The 13,765-nt window shown below is 44.7% G+C and overlaps 1 protein-coding gene across 9 annotated transcripts in view; it reads left to right on the top strand.

The window, feature by feature from the left end:
- NETO2 (neuropilin and tolloid like 2) overlaps window positions 1–13,765 on the top strand; it is a 53,575-nt gene that overhangs the window by 16,828 nt on the left and 22,982 nt on the right. For 7 of the 9 annotated variants that reach the window (XM_075940206.1, XM_075940209.1, XM_075940210.1 and 4 more), the window contains exons 2-4: window positions 1,031–1,087; window positions 5,234–5,374; window positions 9,866–10,114. In XM_075940206.1, coding sequence (XP_075796321.1) covers window positions 1,031–1,087; window positions 5,234–5,374; window positions 9,866–10,114 — 447 coding nt within the window. The remainder of the gene's footprint in view (window positions 1–1,030; window positions 1,088–5,233; window positions 5,375–9,865; window positions 10,115–13,765) is intronic. The other 2 variants (XM_075940212.1, XM_075940211.1) reach the window with 1 other exon arrangement.

Here is a 13,765-nt window from a genome sequence, read left to right as displayed (position 1 = left end):
TGTGTGTGTGTGTGGGGGGGGGGGGGCTATATCTATACTACAGAGTTTTCAGAAAAATGGCTGTTTTTCTAAAATAACGTCTCTTACGTCCACACTGCAATCGTATTCTTTGGGGGGAAAAAAATCAAAAGAACAGAGGGGTTTTTCCAACATTGTTAAACCTCTTTCTATGAGGAAGAAACCTTTTTCCAAAAGAGCTTGTTCGGAAAAAGGCATCTGTGGACGGGGAAGAGGGAGTTCTTTTGAAAGAAGAGGAAAGAGGAAAAAGCACAGGTGGCCTGGTGGCTACTCCATCCATAATAATGACAGCTTAAATGCAAGACAGCGTCCATTCGGTGTAGATGCTATCTATCGAAAAAGAGATTGCTTTTTCAGTGCGCTTTGGCAGTGTGGATGCTCTCTTTTGGAAGAAGTTTTTTCAGAAGATCTCTTCTGGAAAAGCTTTCTTACGAAAGAAGCCTGCAGTCTAGACGTAGTCTTAGAGAAAACAGAATGAGAACAGACAAACAGAATGAGACAAGAAAGCCGAGCTGTAGCTTGTAAACACAATAACCTGGGGAGAGTTGGATAGAGCGCTATGGGTCTGATATCGGCAACAGAGGCTTAAGGTTTGTGAGCTAAGAAGCTGCTGCTTTTGTTCTTGGCTCCCCCTGCATTCTGAGGAGCAGGATTTTATAAAGGATTTTGCATCCTTGTAAATAAGATTTTGTGAAAGAAAATACCATATGCCTTCAGTTTCTACTTCTATCTGGAGCATAATTACCTAGCAGAATTTCGAGTAGCTGCTTCTTTGGGTCAAAAAGGGGCAACGCTATTAAGTAGCTAGAGGACTTCAATCTTCAGGACTGTAAATCCAGCACTACTTCTCATAAGCACTGAGTTTCCTAAGAATTAAAATCACTGATTTGCTTTTCATATGTATCTTGTCTGTGGTGATTTGGATTCATTTGGATGTTGCATGAGTAAGTACTGCAGAAAATGACTTTTGGTTCCATTATTGATGTCTTACCTGTATTGTTTCTCTCACCAGTGCTATTAATAACAATCCTTGTAGTGGAAGGGATTGCTGTGGCACAGAAGACACAAGGTACAGTGCTGACAAGATTTTCTTTCAAAGAAATTTAAAAGTTTTGTAATTTTAAAAAAGTAAGCCAGATGGATATAGGAAAACAGACATTCTTTCTGGTTCATGTATTTTACTGACACTCGTAGTATTTACAGGCAGTCCCCGACTTACATGGATCCGACTTACGTGGGATCCCTAGATACGAACAGGGTGAGGCAACTCCCGCACATGCGCAGCAGCATTCCCGGGCTCGCTCACCTGGGTCCTAGGATCCTCCTCCTCCTCGGGCCGGCTCCGACTGGGGTCCCGCAGAGCTGCCGGGCAGAGGAAAAGTGCCTCCCCCTGCAAGCAACAGGCTGCCCCCTCCCCTGAGCAACAGGCTGCAGAAGAGACAAAAGCAGCCTCTCTGCCCCTCCTCCCCTCTATACATGTCCTGGAGCACAGCAGCGTCCCCGGGGCTCGCTCACCTGGGTCCTAGAATCCACCTCCTCCTCCTCTTCGGCCGGCTCCAACTGGCCTCTGCCTGCAGCAGCTGGCCACAGGGACAGGGATCCCGCAGAGCTGCCGGGCAGAGGAAAAGTGCCTCCCCACGCCCGCTGCCCCCCCCCCCCCCCCCCGCGGCCTCGCATCCTGCACGCCTCCCCCCTCCCCCCTGCCAGCAACAGGCTGCCCCCTCCCCTGAGCAACAGGTTGCCGAACAGCAGACAAAAGCAGCCTCTCCGCCCCTCCTCCCCCTATACATGCTGGGCTCCCTGGGCAAACAAAGACTCCACCAAAACAAACAAAGTGCTGGCCTCATTGTGTTTAGCAAAAAAAGGACCCTCCTCCTAGAACCCTGGGTGGTGTGTGGAAATAAAGCTATTAGCTCAAAGCATGGTGCAGAGCTGTTTGGTATTTGATGAGTTACTCCTTTAGTCCTGAGTTTGTCACAGGGACAGAAATAGATGTGAAATCTTCTGAACAGGGGAACAGACAGCAAAACAAACATTAGAGGGGAGTTAACCTTTCCCTATACTATCCAAAACTAAAAAAAATGTTTGGCTAGAGTTTCCCCTACAATATGTACCAGTTCCGACTTACATACAAATTCAACTTAAGAACAAACCTACAGTCCCTATCTTGTACGTAACCCGGGGACTGCCTGTACTAAGATTTACTTCAGTCTTCTTATATATAGAGAGAGTGAATACAACTCTTAATGCAAATAAAAAATTTGTTATTTTCAGTTATCTTTTTCATATCCTGATCAGTTCAGCCTTTACAGATAAGGAAAAAAACATTTTCTGCCTATGTCAGAAAGCCTTTCCAGATTTTGTATAGGTCTGCAAAAGAGTACCTTTATAAAGTTTGCAGATGATACCAAGCTGGGAGAGGTTGCAAGAACTTTGGAGGATGCTCTTATAATTAAAAATGATCTGGACTAATTAGAGAAATGATCTGAGGTAAATAGGATAAAATTCAATAAAGACAAATGCAAAGTACTCCACTTAAGGAGGAATAATTCGCTTCTCACATAAAAAATGGGAAGTGACTGTCTAAGAAGGAGCACTGAAGAAAGAGATGTAGCTGTCGTAGTGGACCACAAGCTATGAGTCAACAATGTGACACTGTTGCAAAAAAAGCAAACATTATTCTGATATGCATTAACAGGAGTATCATGAGCAAGACACAAGAAGTTATTCTTCCACTCTGCTCTGTACTGATTAGGCCTCAACTGGAGTATTGTGTCCAGTTCTGTGCACCATGTTTCAGGAAAGCTGTGGAGAAATGGAGACGGTCCAGAGAAGAGCAACAAAAATGATTAAAAGAACTAGAATACATGACCTCTGAGGGAAGACTCAAAGAACTGGGTTTGTTTAGTTTGGAAAAGACAAAAGTGAAAGGAGGCATGATAGCAGCTATCAAGTATCAACAAGGATGTTATAAGGAGGAGGGAGAAAAATTATTCTTACTGTCTGACAAGAAGCAATGAGCTTAAATTGCACAAGGGAGGTTTCGGTTGGACATTAGGAAAAACTTCCTAACTATCAGCATGGTTAAGCACTGGAATAAATTGCCTAGGGAGGTTGTGGAACCTGTCAGGGATTATCTAGGGTGTTTGGTCCTGCTGTGAGTATTGAGGTCCCTTCCAGTTCTAATTTTCTATGATTTCCCCAAAAATGTTAAGAGACCATCCCTTTTTGGGGGTGGGGAATAGATAAATAGTTTTACAAGCCAGTGACTCTCTCTTATGTTGGAATAACCTACATAGTAGAGAGAACACTCACTTCAGTTGACACTTGCAGAATTTCTTCTTTGCAGATAGTCCTACTCAAGAGATCCAGAACTCTCCTAAAATGCATGTTTATTTTGGGAGGGGGGGATCCTCTAGAAGCTTCTCGGAATTCCTTTCACCATGAAACCCCATCTCAAAGGCCCAGTTCTTCATTGTATAAGAGAAAGTTGCATAAGTGCATTATGGTTGTTTCCACTATTAGAATGGGAGAATCTAGCAGAAGCCAGTTTTCCTGAACTACCCTTTGCAAACCTGCACATCTTAAACTCCACCAAGGAATATCCATCATGTTAAAATGGTGGACAGATGGCAGGAAAATCTGTAATGGGAGAAGCCCCTTTGTACGGATGGTGCCCGGGAGTGATCTGGTATGATGTCTTAATTTATCAAACCAATTAATCTCTGGGCAAGGATTATAGTTTCTATATGTCTATCCCATGCTGTCCAACATGCTAGCCACTAGCCAAATGTGGCTATTTGGCTGCTTGAGTGTGGCTAGTTCATGAGAGCAGAGGCTACTATAGTGGCTACTGCTTCAGAACTGGCTGGACACCACAGGCTCTATATAGATCTCTGTTCCTGACAAGGGCCTCTGGATGCTAATGCAATATTACTTGTTTCATTAATGCTAACATGTTTACCAGTAATTATTTTAAACAGTGTAATTGTTGTAATGAACCACATTCTGAAGAAGAAGGGCTTAATTCAAGTGCATGTGCTCGAGTGCATTGGTGAATCAGACCAACAGCAGTAATGTGAATAAAAAGAATCAGGGGTCCAGTCCTGCTAAGCCTTGCCATTTAACTTCAATGGGTCAAATTTTCAAGTGAGTGGTGCGAGAGGATTTGGTGATAGCATTGAGTATGTTTTTTCTGTAGCATTTTAGTTCATTATAAAGGTGTAAAACAGTGTTGCATGCCATGGTGACTGACGAGAAAAGAATGTTCTCAAGTTTCTAACTCTCATCCCAAGTTCCCTACCACGCGTCAGTAGTAATTATTCAGGTTTGATATTCCAAAATAGTGGTCCAGATGTGTCATTCCTATAAATTATAATGTGCTTTTTACAGAAATAAAATCCCCATAAATAGGGGCAGCTGGCTAGTATAAGAAGATCCGTGCAAGCTATCTCTTCCTTTTGAGTTAGTGCCACACCCGAAGGCAGCGGTTCCCAACCACCAGTCTGTGGACTGGCAGCAGGCTGCAAACCCCTGCCTGCTGGGCTTTGGCACATTGCCAGACCACACCCCCAGCTTTTAATTAGCCCAATTGCTGGGATTCCCCGTAAGGGAATTCCCTTCCCACCCACTTTCCTAGGCAGCAGCAGAGTGAGAGGGGCGGCTAGCAGCTGAGCGTGCTGCAGCTAGATCTGGGAACCAGGCCTGCCACAGCCATGTGGCGGGGGGGGGGGGGCGGGGTTTGCTCCAGAAGGGGACTGGGGGCCTGCTCTGGCAGGGGGCCTGGGACCTGTCATGTGATGGGGAGGTCAGAGCCTGCTCTGATAGAGGGCCAAGACCTGCTGCATGGCGAGTGTGGGGGGACTCGGATCTGCTGTGGCCATGTGGCAGCTGAGGCCTGTTCCAGTGGTCAAGCCCGCCTGGCGGGCGGCTGAATAACATAATGTGGGGGGATGTGGGAGTCAGGTTTGGAGTGTATGATGGGGCTGGAGTCCATATTTTGGCAAACCAGTACCAGTTGATTTTATATTCATTATTTGCATAATAAATATGCAAATAAAATGTTACTGGTCCAACAAAAGGTGAATGGGTTTGTAAGTCCCCAGTATAGAAGGTTGGAACTACTGCTCTAGGGTATACTGTTCAAGTAGGTGGTTTTTATTGTTAAATTTTATTTGACGTTTATAGTACATGTGGGGTTTTTTTCTTTTTAAAGGTGGGCAGAATATTGGAGTGAACCATATACCATCTACCCAGTGTGACAACTGGGTTCGGACAAGCAATGGAGGTCATTTTGCTTCACCAAACTATCCTAGCTTGTACCCACCAAACCAAGAGTGTATCTACATTTTAGAAGGTACTAACATCCTCTTCCTTCGTTGGTGTATTGTATTGTTACTGTTGAAAGTGTAGAAGTAGAACTGTTGTACTATTCTGTTATATTAAGCAATATGACTTGGGCAAAATTGATAATATATTGATTAACTTCTGCAGATATTGAGCTGAGTAAGAAGGGGACGCAATTGGGCTGCAAAACAGTTACTATACATTTCTGGAACGCTGAAGGGTTTTATTTTGTTAATTCATGTTTATTTAGTGATAGGAAAAACTTAAACAACAAATAGAACAAAATGTAAATGATAGCATGCGCTTTCGTGGGCACAACCCACTTCTTCAGATGACAGGAGTATTAGAAGTCCAGATCCAAGAATAAATAAGGGAAAGAGCGAGGAGGAAAAGGACAGAAAAAAGAGAAAAAAGAAGGGGGGGGAAGAAAAAAGAGAGACAGTGAGTAGACCGTTCAAATAGTTACAAGAGGCTGATAAGAACAATTAGCATATCCATTGGTTGATTGATTGGTTAAGTCATTAGGATGTGGAAGGTAGTGTGCGAGCCAGCCAATATCTCTGTTCATACCGTTTGCATAAGAATTAAACTTGAATTAAAAAATTAAAGTTAAGTTCCAATCCTTCTCTGTGTATTTGGCTTGTGGAATTGGCCTGAAACAAAACGGTGACTTGGAGATCCATTAATGAGTGCCTGGGCAGGCTAAAGTGTTCTCCAGCAGGTTTCTGTGTGTTACCTTTTCAGATATCTGATTTGTGTCCATTAATTCTTTCCTGTAGAGACTGTCCAGTTTGGCCAATACAGGCAGTCCCCGAGTTACGTACAAGATAGGGACTGTAGGTTTGTTCTTAAGCTGAATGTGTATGTAAGTCGGAACTGGCGTCCAGATTCAGCTTCTGCTGAAACTGACCAGCTGCTGATCAGTTTCAACAGCAGCTGAATCTGGACGCCTGGGACAGAGCAGCTGGGGCACTGTCGGGTAGGTCCCCGCAGCGCCGGGCGCTGCGGGGACCAACCCGGCAGCACCCCAGCTGCTCTACCCCAGGCGTCCCCAAGTCAGCTGCTGCTGAAACTGATCAGCGGCTGATTCCAGGAAGCCCAGGGCAGAGCAACTCTGCCTCGGGCTTCCTGTAGTCAGCCGCTGGTCAGTTTCAGCAGCGGCTGACTTGGGGACGCCTGGGGCAGAGCAGCTGGGGTGCTGCCGGGTTGGTCCAGTACCGCCGAGGAGTGGCGCTGCGGGACCAACCGGCAGCGCCCCAGCTGCTCTGCCCCAGGCGTCCGCGAGAAAAGCCTGGTCTGCTGGGTGGGGCACTAGCTGCGCCCCCCTCCCCCAGCAGACCAGGGAGACACGGGCGGTGGGACCGAGACGCGCCGCGGTCCCGCCGCCCGTGTCCTCCGTGGCTTTGCTCCGCGACTCCCACCGCCTGGGGGCCGTGGCTTTGCTCCACGTCTCCCACCGCCTGGGGGCCCCCAGCAGACCAGGGAGATGCGGAGGACGCGGGCGGTGGGACTGCAGCGCGTCTGGGCAGTCCCGCCGCCCGGGTCCTCTGCGGCTTTGCTCCGCGTCTCCCTGGTCTGCTGGCCTCTCCCCCCTCTTCCCCCCCCCCCGCAGCAGACCAGGGAGATGTGGAGCAGCTTTTCTCACCTTGGAGGACGCGGGCGGTGGGACCGCGGCATGTCTGGGCGGTCCCGCCGCCCGCATCCTCCGGGGTGAGAAAAGCCCCGTTCGTAAGTATGGATCCGACATAAGTCGGATCCACGTAACCCGGGGACTGCCTGTATACGTTGCAGTGGGCATTGCTGGCATTTGATGACACAGATCAAATTAGTGGATATACAGTTAAATGAACCTCTGATTTGGTGGGTGATGTGGTTGAGTCCAGTGATGAAATTGCAAGTGTAGATGTGTGGGCAAAGTTGCAATGGGGCGTATTGCAGGGGTGAGTTCCTGGATGATTATTATGGAGGTATGTTTTGTGGTTACTGGAAAGAATTTGTTTGAGGTTAGGGGGTTGTCTGTAGGCGAGAATTGACCTTCCCCCAAGACCTCTGAGAGTGAGAGGTTTTTTAGTGACAGCTAGAGATGTATTTGGTCCCACCCAAATACTTGAAAGTACAGAAATAATAAGTGTTAAAGGAGAGGTTTTCAGCTTTTCTTGCCACTGTTGTATCATCTACAGTACTAAATGCATTTCAAAAGGGACTCTGCCATCTTCAATACTTCAAAAATGTAGCATATATCCCCATGTTCATCCACTTCTGTGTCACATAGAACCTCAGTACTGACTTCATACCTCACCTATATCAGCAGGTTGAAACACATCTGACTGTCATATAGCCTGTTCTTTTGCAAACTTAGGGTAAGGTATCATGAGAGACGTTATGATCTCTTGAAACCTACTGTAGCGTCTAAATATGTATATCATTATAAATATGAAATATGAAGTTAGGAAATCTGTGTATCATTGGGTACGTCTAGACTACATGCCTCTGGCGACAGAGGCATGTAGATTAGGCTACCCGACAGAGTAAAATGAAGTGGCGATTTAAATAATCGCCGCTTCATTTAAATTTACATGGCTGCCGCGTTGAGCCGACAAACAGCTGATCAGCTGTTTGTCGGCTCAGCGCGATAGTCTGGACGCTCCCCTGCCGACATCAAAGGGAGCTGTCGACAACCCAGGTATGCCTCATCCCAGGAGGCATACCTGGGTTGTCGACAGCTCCCTTTGATGTCGGCAGGGGAGCGTCCAGACTATCACGCTGAGCCGACAAACAGCTGATCAGCTGTTTGTCGGCTCAACGCGGCAGCCATGTAAATTTAAATGAAGCGGCGATTATTTAAATCGCCACTTCATTTTACTCTGTCGGGTAGCCTAATCTACATGCCTCTGTCGCCAGAGGCATGTAGTCTAGACGTACCCATTGTCACAAAGTATGCTGTAGGTTAGGAATATGCTCAGATACTAGCACTCCAGAGACAGTGATAAGGGAGGTAACCAATACCTGTGTCGGTGCTCAACAGACGTCACCAGCCATTGTCCAGCAGAGGAGTTACACTTCAATTACTCACTCACAGGAGACACCCTGCTCCACACTGAGGCCTCTGCAATGCCTGACAGACATGCCTGGACTTATGTTCTCCAAGCATGTGGACCTAAGGTATAAAACATAACACAATAGTGCCATGTTTTGCTTTCTCCTCTACCTCCTGACCTGCCTACCTACACTGCAGCCAACAAGAATTCAGAGGAAAAACTGAAGACTCCAACAGGGGAGACTGGACTAAGCTTCAAGGGTGAAACCTGTGCACATGTTGTACCCCCTAAACCAGGACTCTCTGGTACAGCAACATCTGTAGTCTGATAGGACCACGAATGTTCCTGGACCACAGAGCCCAGGAACAGGGAGGACTTGCATAGGAAGCAATGTGGGGGGCAGTGACTCTTCCCAGAGCCCTATGTCAGGAGGAGCGGGTGGCATAGTAGAGTCCTAGGAAACGTGGAGCTCCAGCCTGGCGTTAGTGGAACTGGCAGTGGCTGTGGAGCTCCAGTTCCAGCCATGGTGCTCCAGCAGTGTCCAGCAAGCTCCCTCCAGTGACTGCTAGGGAGTTTCAGCCCCAGCTGTGCAGCTCCAGCGGCAGGCAGTGAGCTCTGACTCTGGCCCCGGTTGTAGCAGCCAGGGAGCTCCCGCCCAGGCAGTCCTGTCTGGGCACATATCAGGAGTCAGGGGCTGGGACTGTAGACTGGTAGCAGTTGGACCAGGCTGGATCCCAAGCCCAGGGGCAGCATGGGTCATGAGGGAAGAGACCTCTCCTGGTTTGGCAAATCCCCTCTTTCAGGACTGGTCAGGTCCTGAGGGAGCCAGACTAGGAAGGTCCAAACTGTACAATGAATTACACCATCCAGTGGAAAGAGAAAAAGCTGCTTAGTCTAAATGTTGCCCAGTCTAATAGGGTTGAGCCTTTAGACTGCGTGCTTATATTTTCTTTGCTTTTGGTAACCACTCTGATTTTTGTGCCTATCATTTACAATCACTTAAACAGTAAAACTGGCTTGTGGACTACAAAAGATAGAATTTAACCTTATCAATGAAGTTCCTTGAAGTGTTTGATAAATCTGCTCAGGTTTACAAAGACTGGTGTATATCTGAAGTGGTGAACCAGTTAATAAAATTGCTCTGCTTTTCTTTAGCAGTGCAAAATGGCATATTCTTGAGGAACAAGGCTGGGAGCCGGAGGGATTTGGTTGCTCACTTCCTCTGTATGATTCGTGAGTGGCTTGGGGAGCATTCATGCAATCTAGCTCTATGTGAGGTTCCACATGTTGTTGTGCTGAGTAATAACAGCTCCAGGAGAGGTTTGCTGCTTGTCACTAGCAAAGCATTGAGAGAGACAGTCCAGGCTAGGATCCCAGGTTGCACCATGTGGATCTCATTTCACTGTGTTTTACACATCCTATTTATTGATTAATACTATGCTGAAAATTTTATTGTGTTGTAGCTGCTCCACGCCAAAGAATTGAGTTGACCTTTGATGAACCTTATTACATAGAACCCTCATTTGAATGTCGATTTGATCATCTTGAAGTTCGAGATGGGCCTTTTGGTTTTTCTCCTCTCATCGATCGCTACTGTGGTCTGAAAAGTCCTGCACTAATTAGATCAACAGGGAGGTTTATGTGGATAAAGTTTACTTCAGATGAGGAGCTAGAAGGAGAGGGATTTCAAGCAAAATACTCATTTATACCAGGTAAAGCTATTTATTCAGTAGCTGCTTACATTGCTAGTTGTTGTTGTTTGCTCAGAATTTCAAACTAATCTAAAGGTTCAAATTCAAGACTTTAAATGGTCATTTTGCAGCAGTTAGGGCTCAGTACTGGTGAGATGCTTTGAGGGACACAGTTCCCTATACTCCTATGAACTCATCAGGTGCATCTGTACAGGCAATTTGGAGCTGTATTTCATGATTATTGGAATAGCTGTGAGCAGAGTTAGATAACATGGTGGCTAAAAACATCTTAGCACTGTCAACTTTACAGATTCCTCTGCTGCTAAAGCTGGGGAATCCAAACTAGGGGCAATTTACAGTCCCTAGTTTTCCAAGTAAAGAGGTCAGTGCTGAGGATTTTAGAGAATTCTCCCCACAGTTGCTCTATGACCACTATAGCTCTAGCTGTAGCAGTAGGAATCTTAATATAAACCTCCTGCTGGCAATGTACTCCACCATTTTATCTATGTTAGCATGATGTGATGTCAAAAACATTAGCAGCCAGTCTGCTACCATTTCAGTATTTTTAGCATAGAGGCTAGAACAGTACTGAAGGAATGCCCTAAGAATCCTCCGCATAACCATTCTGGGGGTGAAGGATGCTCAACACATCACAGTGGTTGCATAGCACCTGACAGATTTAGGACCTTTAGATCAGTGTTAAACATTTTAAGACCGAGGAACACGAAACAATTTTTTTTAATGAGGAATACCAAGGATTTTTTGTTGGGGGGGGGAGAGTTATTGAGAAAAGAAATGGGTCAGGGAAAAGTTATTGAGGGGAAAAAAGTCACCTGCCCCTATAAGGAAAGCCATTTTGAATTCTGTTGTTCTCCACAGCACACCTCTGACTGCCTCGTGGCACACCAGTGTGCCTGGGAACACAGTTTAAGAAACGCTGCTTTAGATTGTGATGTAGACTAAACCTGTTTCGTGTGGGGTTTTGTTTTGTTTTGTTTTTAAGAAATACTGAATTGACTGGCCTACTAACTACTGAAAACTGGTTACAGAGTGTATTTAAACACAATTAAAATTGGTAACCATCTATCACTATTGGTAATTTCAAAGCTTCATAATAAAGACTGACACATTTTCATATGTTTCATTAAGAACTAAGGAGTTCTTAATATTTGATCAAAATTCCACATTCAGAAGGTGCCTGAGTTGGTGAATTGGTGGTCTTTTCTAGGGCCTTTTAAATCTGTGAAGTAAAAAGAACATTTGTAAAATAGTGTAAATATGTTTTTTTTTCCTAAAGAGGACAACATGCCGAGGAAGGCATTAGTTCCTTGCCCTATCTACACTACCAATTGTAAATCGTGTTAAAGAAGTGGAAACAAAAGAGCATAGTTGCTGATTCACAGCCTTTGTATACAGCCTATACTAACAATTCTAAAAACGGTAAGAGTTTTAATTACCACACATTTGGAGCCCTGCGAATGTTCAGATATCCACTTCGTATCCAAATCCGTGGAGATCAGTGCAGATATTGGCTGCTCATTTTTGCAGGTACAATAGGGATGCAGACACATTTTGTATACACACAGGATTCTATACATGGTCACTAGCTTTAAGCTAACTCAGTCTTGAAAATAGCTTCTCAAACATGGTTTAAGAAACCGAAAACGATAAAAAAATTTAATATGGCTTAAAAGAGTAGCAAGTGTTTGCATTTAAATTGTGCTACAGTCTTCAATATCCATCATATTAATCAAAAGCTAGGACTATGTTGATAAGGCAGCTGCCATGATGAGACAATGTTTCTGAAGGTGCTAGGAGATGCATGCTCCTACTTGCCACATCTTTAATGTGTAGTTTGTATTCCCTAAGTGCAGGTATCAGACCAGTATCTCAATCTATGTGCAGTGGGCCATAGTCCCCTCCCCTTCCCTATTAAGTGACAGGATTACTGCAGCGTGCAGCTTGCATTCGAGCTCAAGAATATGGATTCTGCCATCTCCTTGTGACAGTGCATCTTCCCTGCACCCTCTTTGATCCTGAGCTGTGTGCCTCTCACTAGAGACAGAATCTGGTTCTAAATGTATCAATTGGAGTATAATCTCAGGCATGGAAAGTTGGAGGAAATGGCTTAACTGGGCTAAGCATCAGCTTTTGAAATACCTAGTTTCTCTGGAACCATGAATTCAAATCCTGAGAGTGTTGATTCAGCTCTTCATTCTGCTGAGGCACATTAAACACTAAGCAGGTTATTAGGGTTAGAGGAGGAATATTTTGGTTGCAACCTCAGGGAGTTTGTTTTGTTTGCTTTTAATGAGCTTAGGTCTGCTCTGTGAGGATACTAAAGCTCCTATGGCACTTTTGGTGAGAGGATTTGACCTGATGTCCTTGTGCAGAATGCTATACTCCAGCTGGCTGTATTTTAGATAATGTACAAATACAGTTATAAGCATTTTAGGATCCTTTGGGACAAAAAGCAATCTATAAATGTCACCTATTACTGCAAATGTTGTATACACAAGTGTAACTGTTTTATGTTCCTGCTCTTTCTAAGACATGCCTCCACCTCCAGAATCATAGGACAATATTATTATATATTAGTGCAAGTATTCAACAGAAATGTTTGCACTCTGCTATGGATTTAGTCTCTCAAATTGTTTGGATTAGCATGGGTCACTAACCCTTTGGGAACTGTGTGGGATGTGCTAAAATGTTCCTGTAGGGTTTGTACTGATATGTGTGCCAAGCTAATTTTCAGAGCAATTTAACCAATATGTCATTTTCATAACCAAGTTAGCTTAATGCTAGAAAGGCTCGTGCTTGTGTGGCAGATTTATAATACAGATATTTATTTTTTGTGGTTGACTGTAATGGCTGTGAAAGAACAGTTACATTTTGTTTCTTTTCCATTCTCACAAGATGTTTAACATATATTAAGTACCAGTGCCAATGAACAAAAAAACAGAAAAAGAAATTGAGGCTCACAAAATACTTAAATGACACTAAATGCTTGAGTTAGGTTCACACAGGAGAGTGAATTCAGAAAGGCGGTTGAAATTCTGACTTACAGAGATTTCAACATAGTGAACATAGATGCCGGACTGTGTACCTAAATGAAAGCAGGCTAAGGATGGAGTTTTCTGAACCATCTTGAATATTTGTCAGCTCAGGATTTATGCTTTTTTTTATAAACTGTAAATCCCTTTTTATAGATAAAGGGTTACACAAAGATCCAAATCCTGCAGCTTGAGTCCAGTGGGGCCAAGATTTGGTCCACTATGGACATGCAGCCATTGCATGGGCAAACACGACACAATAATAATAGGCAGATTAGCATTTGTTCACATCATTTGTGTAATTGTTGGTGTACTGGAGCACTGGTATACAAAAATTCAGGTTTTTTCCTGTGCAGCAAAGGTACATGTAACCTGCAAGGCTCACCTGTTGAGGGGTAAGTGTATGTGCAAAAAAAACTAAACTCCTCATGAAAATGTGATTGCTTGTACATGCAATGCTACATGCTCGTTTTGGGCCAAACCCTGCTTTCAATGATATCCGCGGCTCATTTAGGATACCAATTTTATATCCGTGCAGGGCTCTAATTAGATCAATGTACGTGACTACCAGTGAAATGTTGGTCCTTGTTGCTTGTTTACCTTTTGTTGAAATGTACCT

Source organism: Pelodiscus sinensis, chromosome 12 (assembly GCF_049634645.1).
Source record: "Pelodiscus sinensis isolate JC-2024 chromosome 12, ASM4963464v1, whole genome shotgun sequence".
Classification (NCBI taxonomy): domain Eukaryota; kingdom Metazoa; phylum Chordata; order Testudines; family Trionychidae; genus Pelodiscus; species Pelodiscus sinensis.
This window is presented reverse-complemented; position numbering and strand designations above follow the sequence as displayed.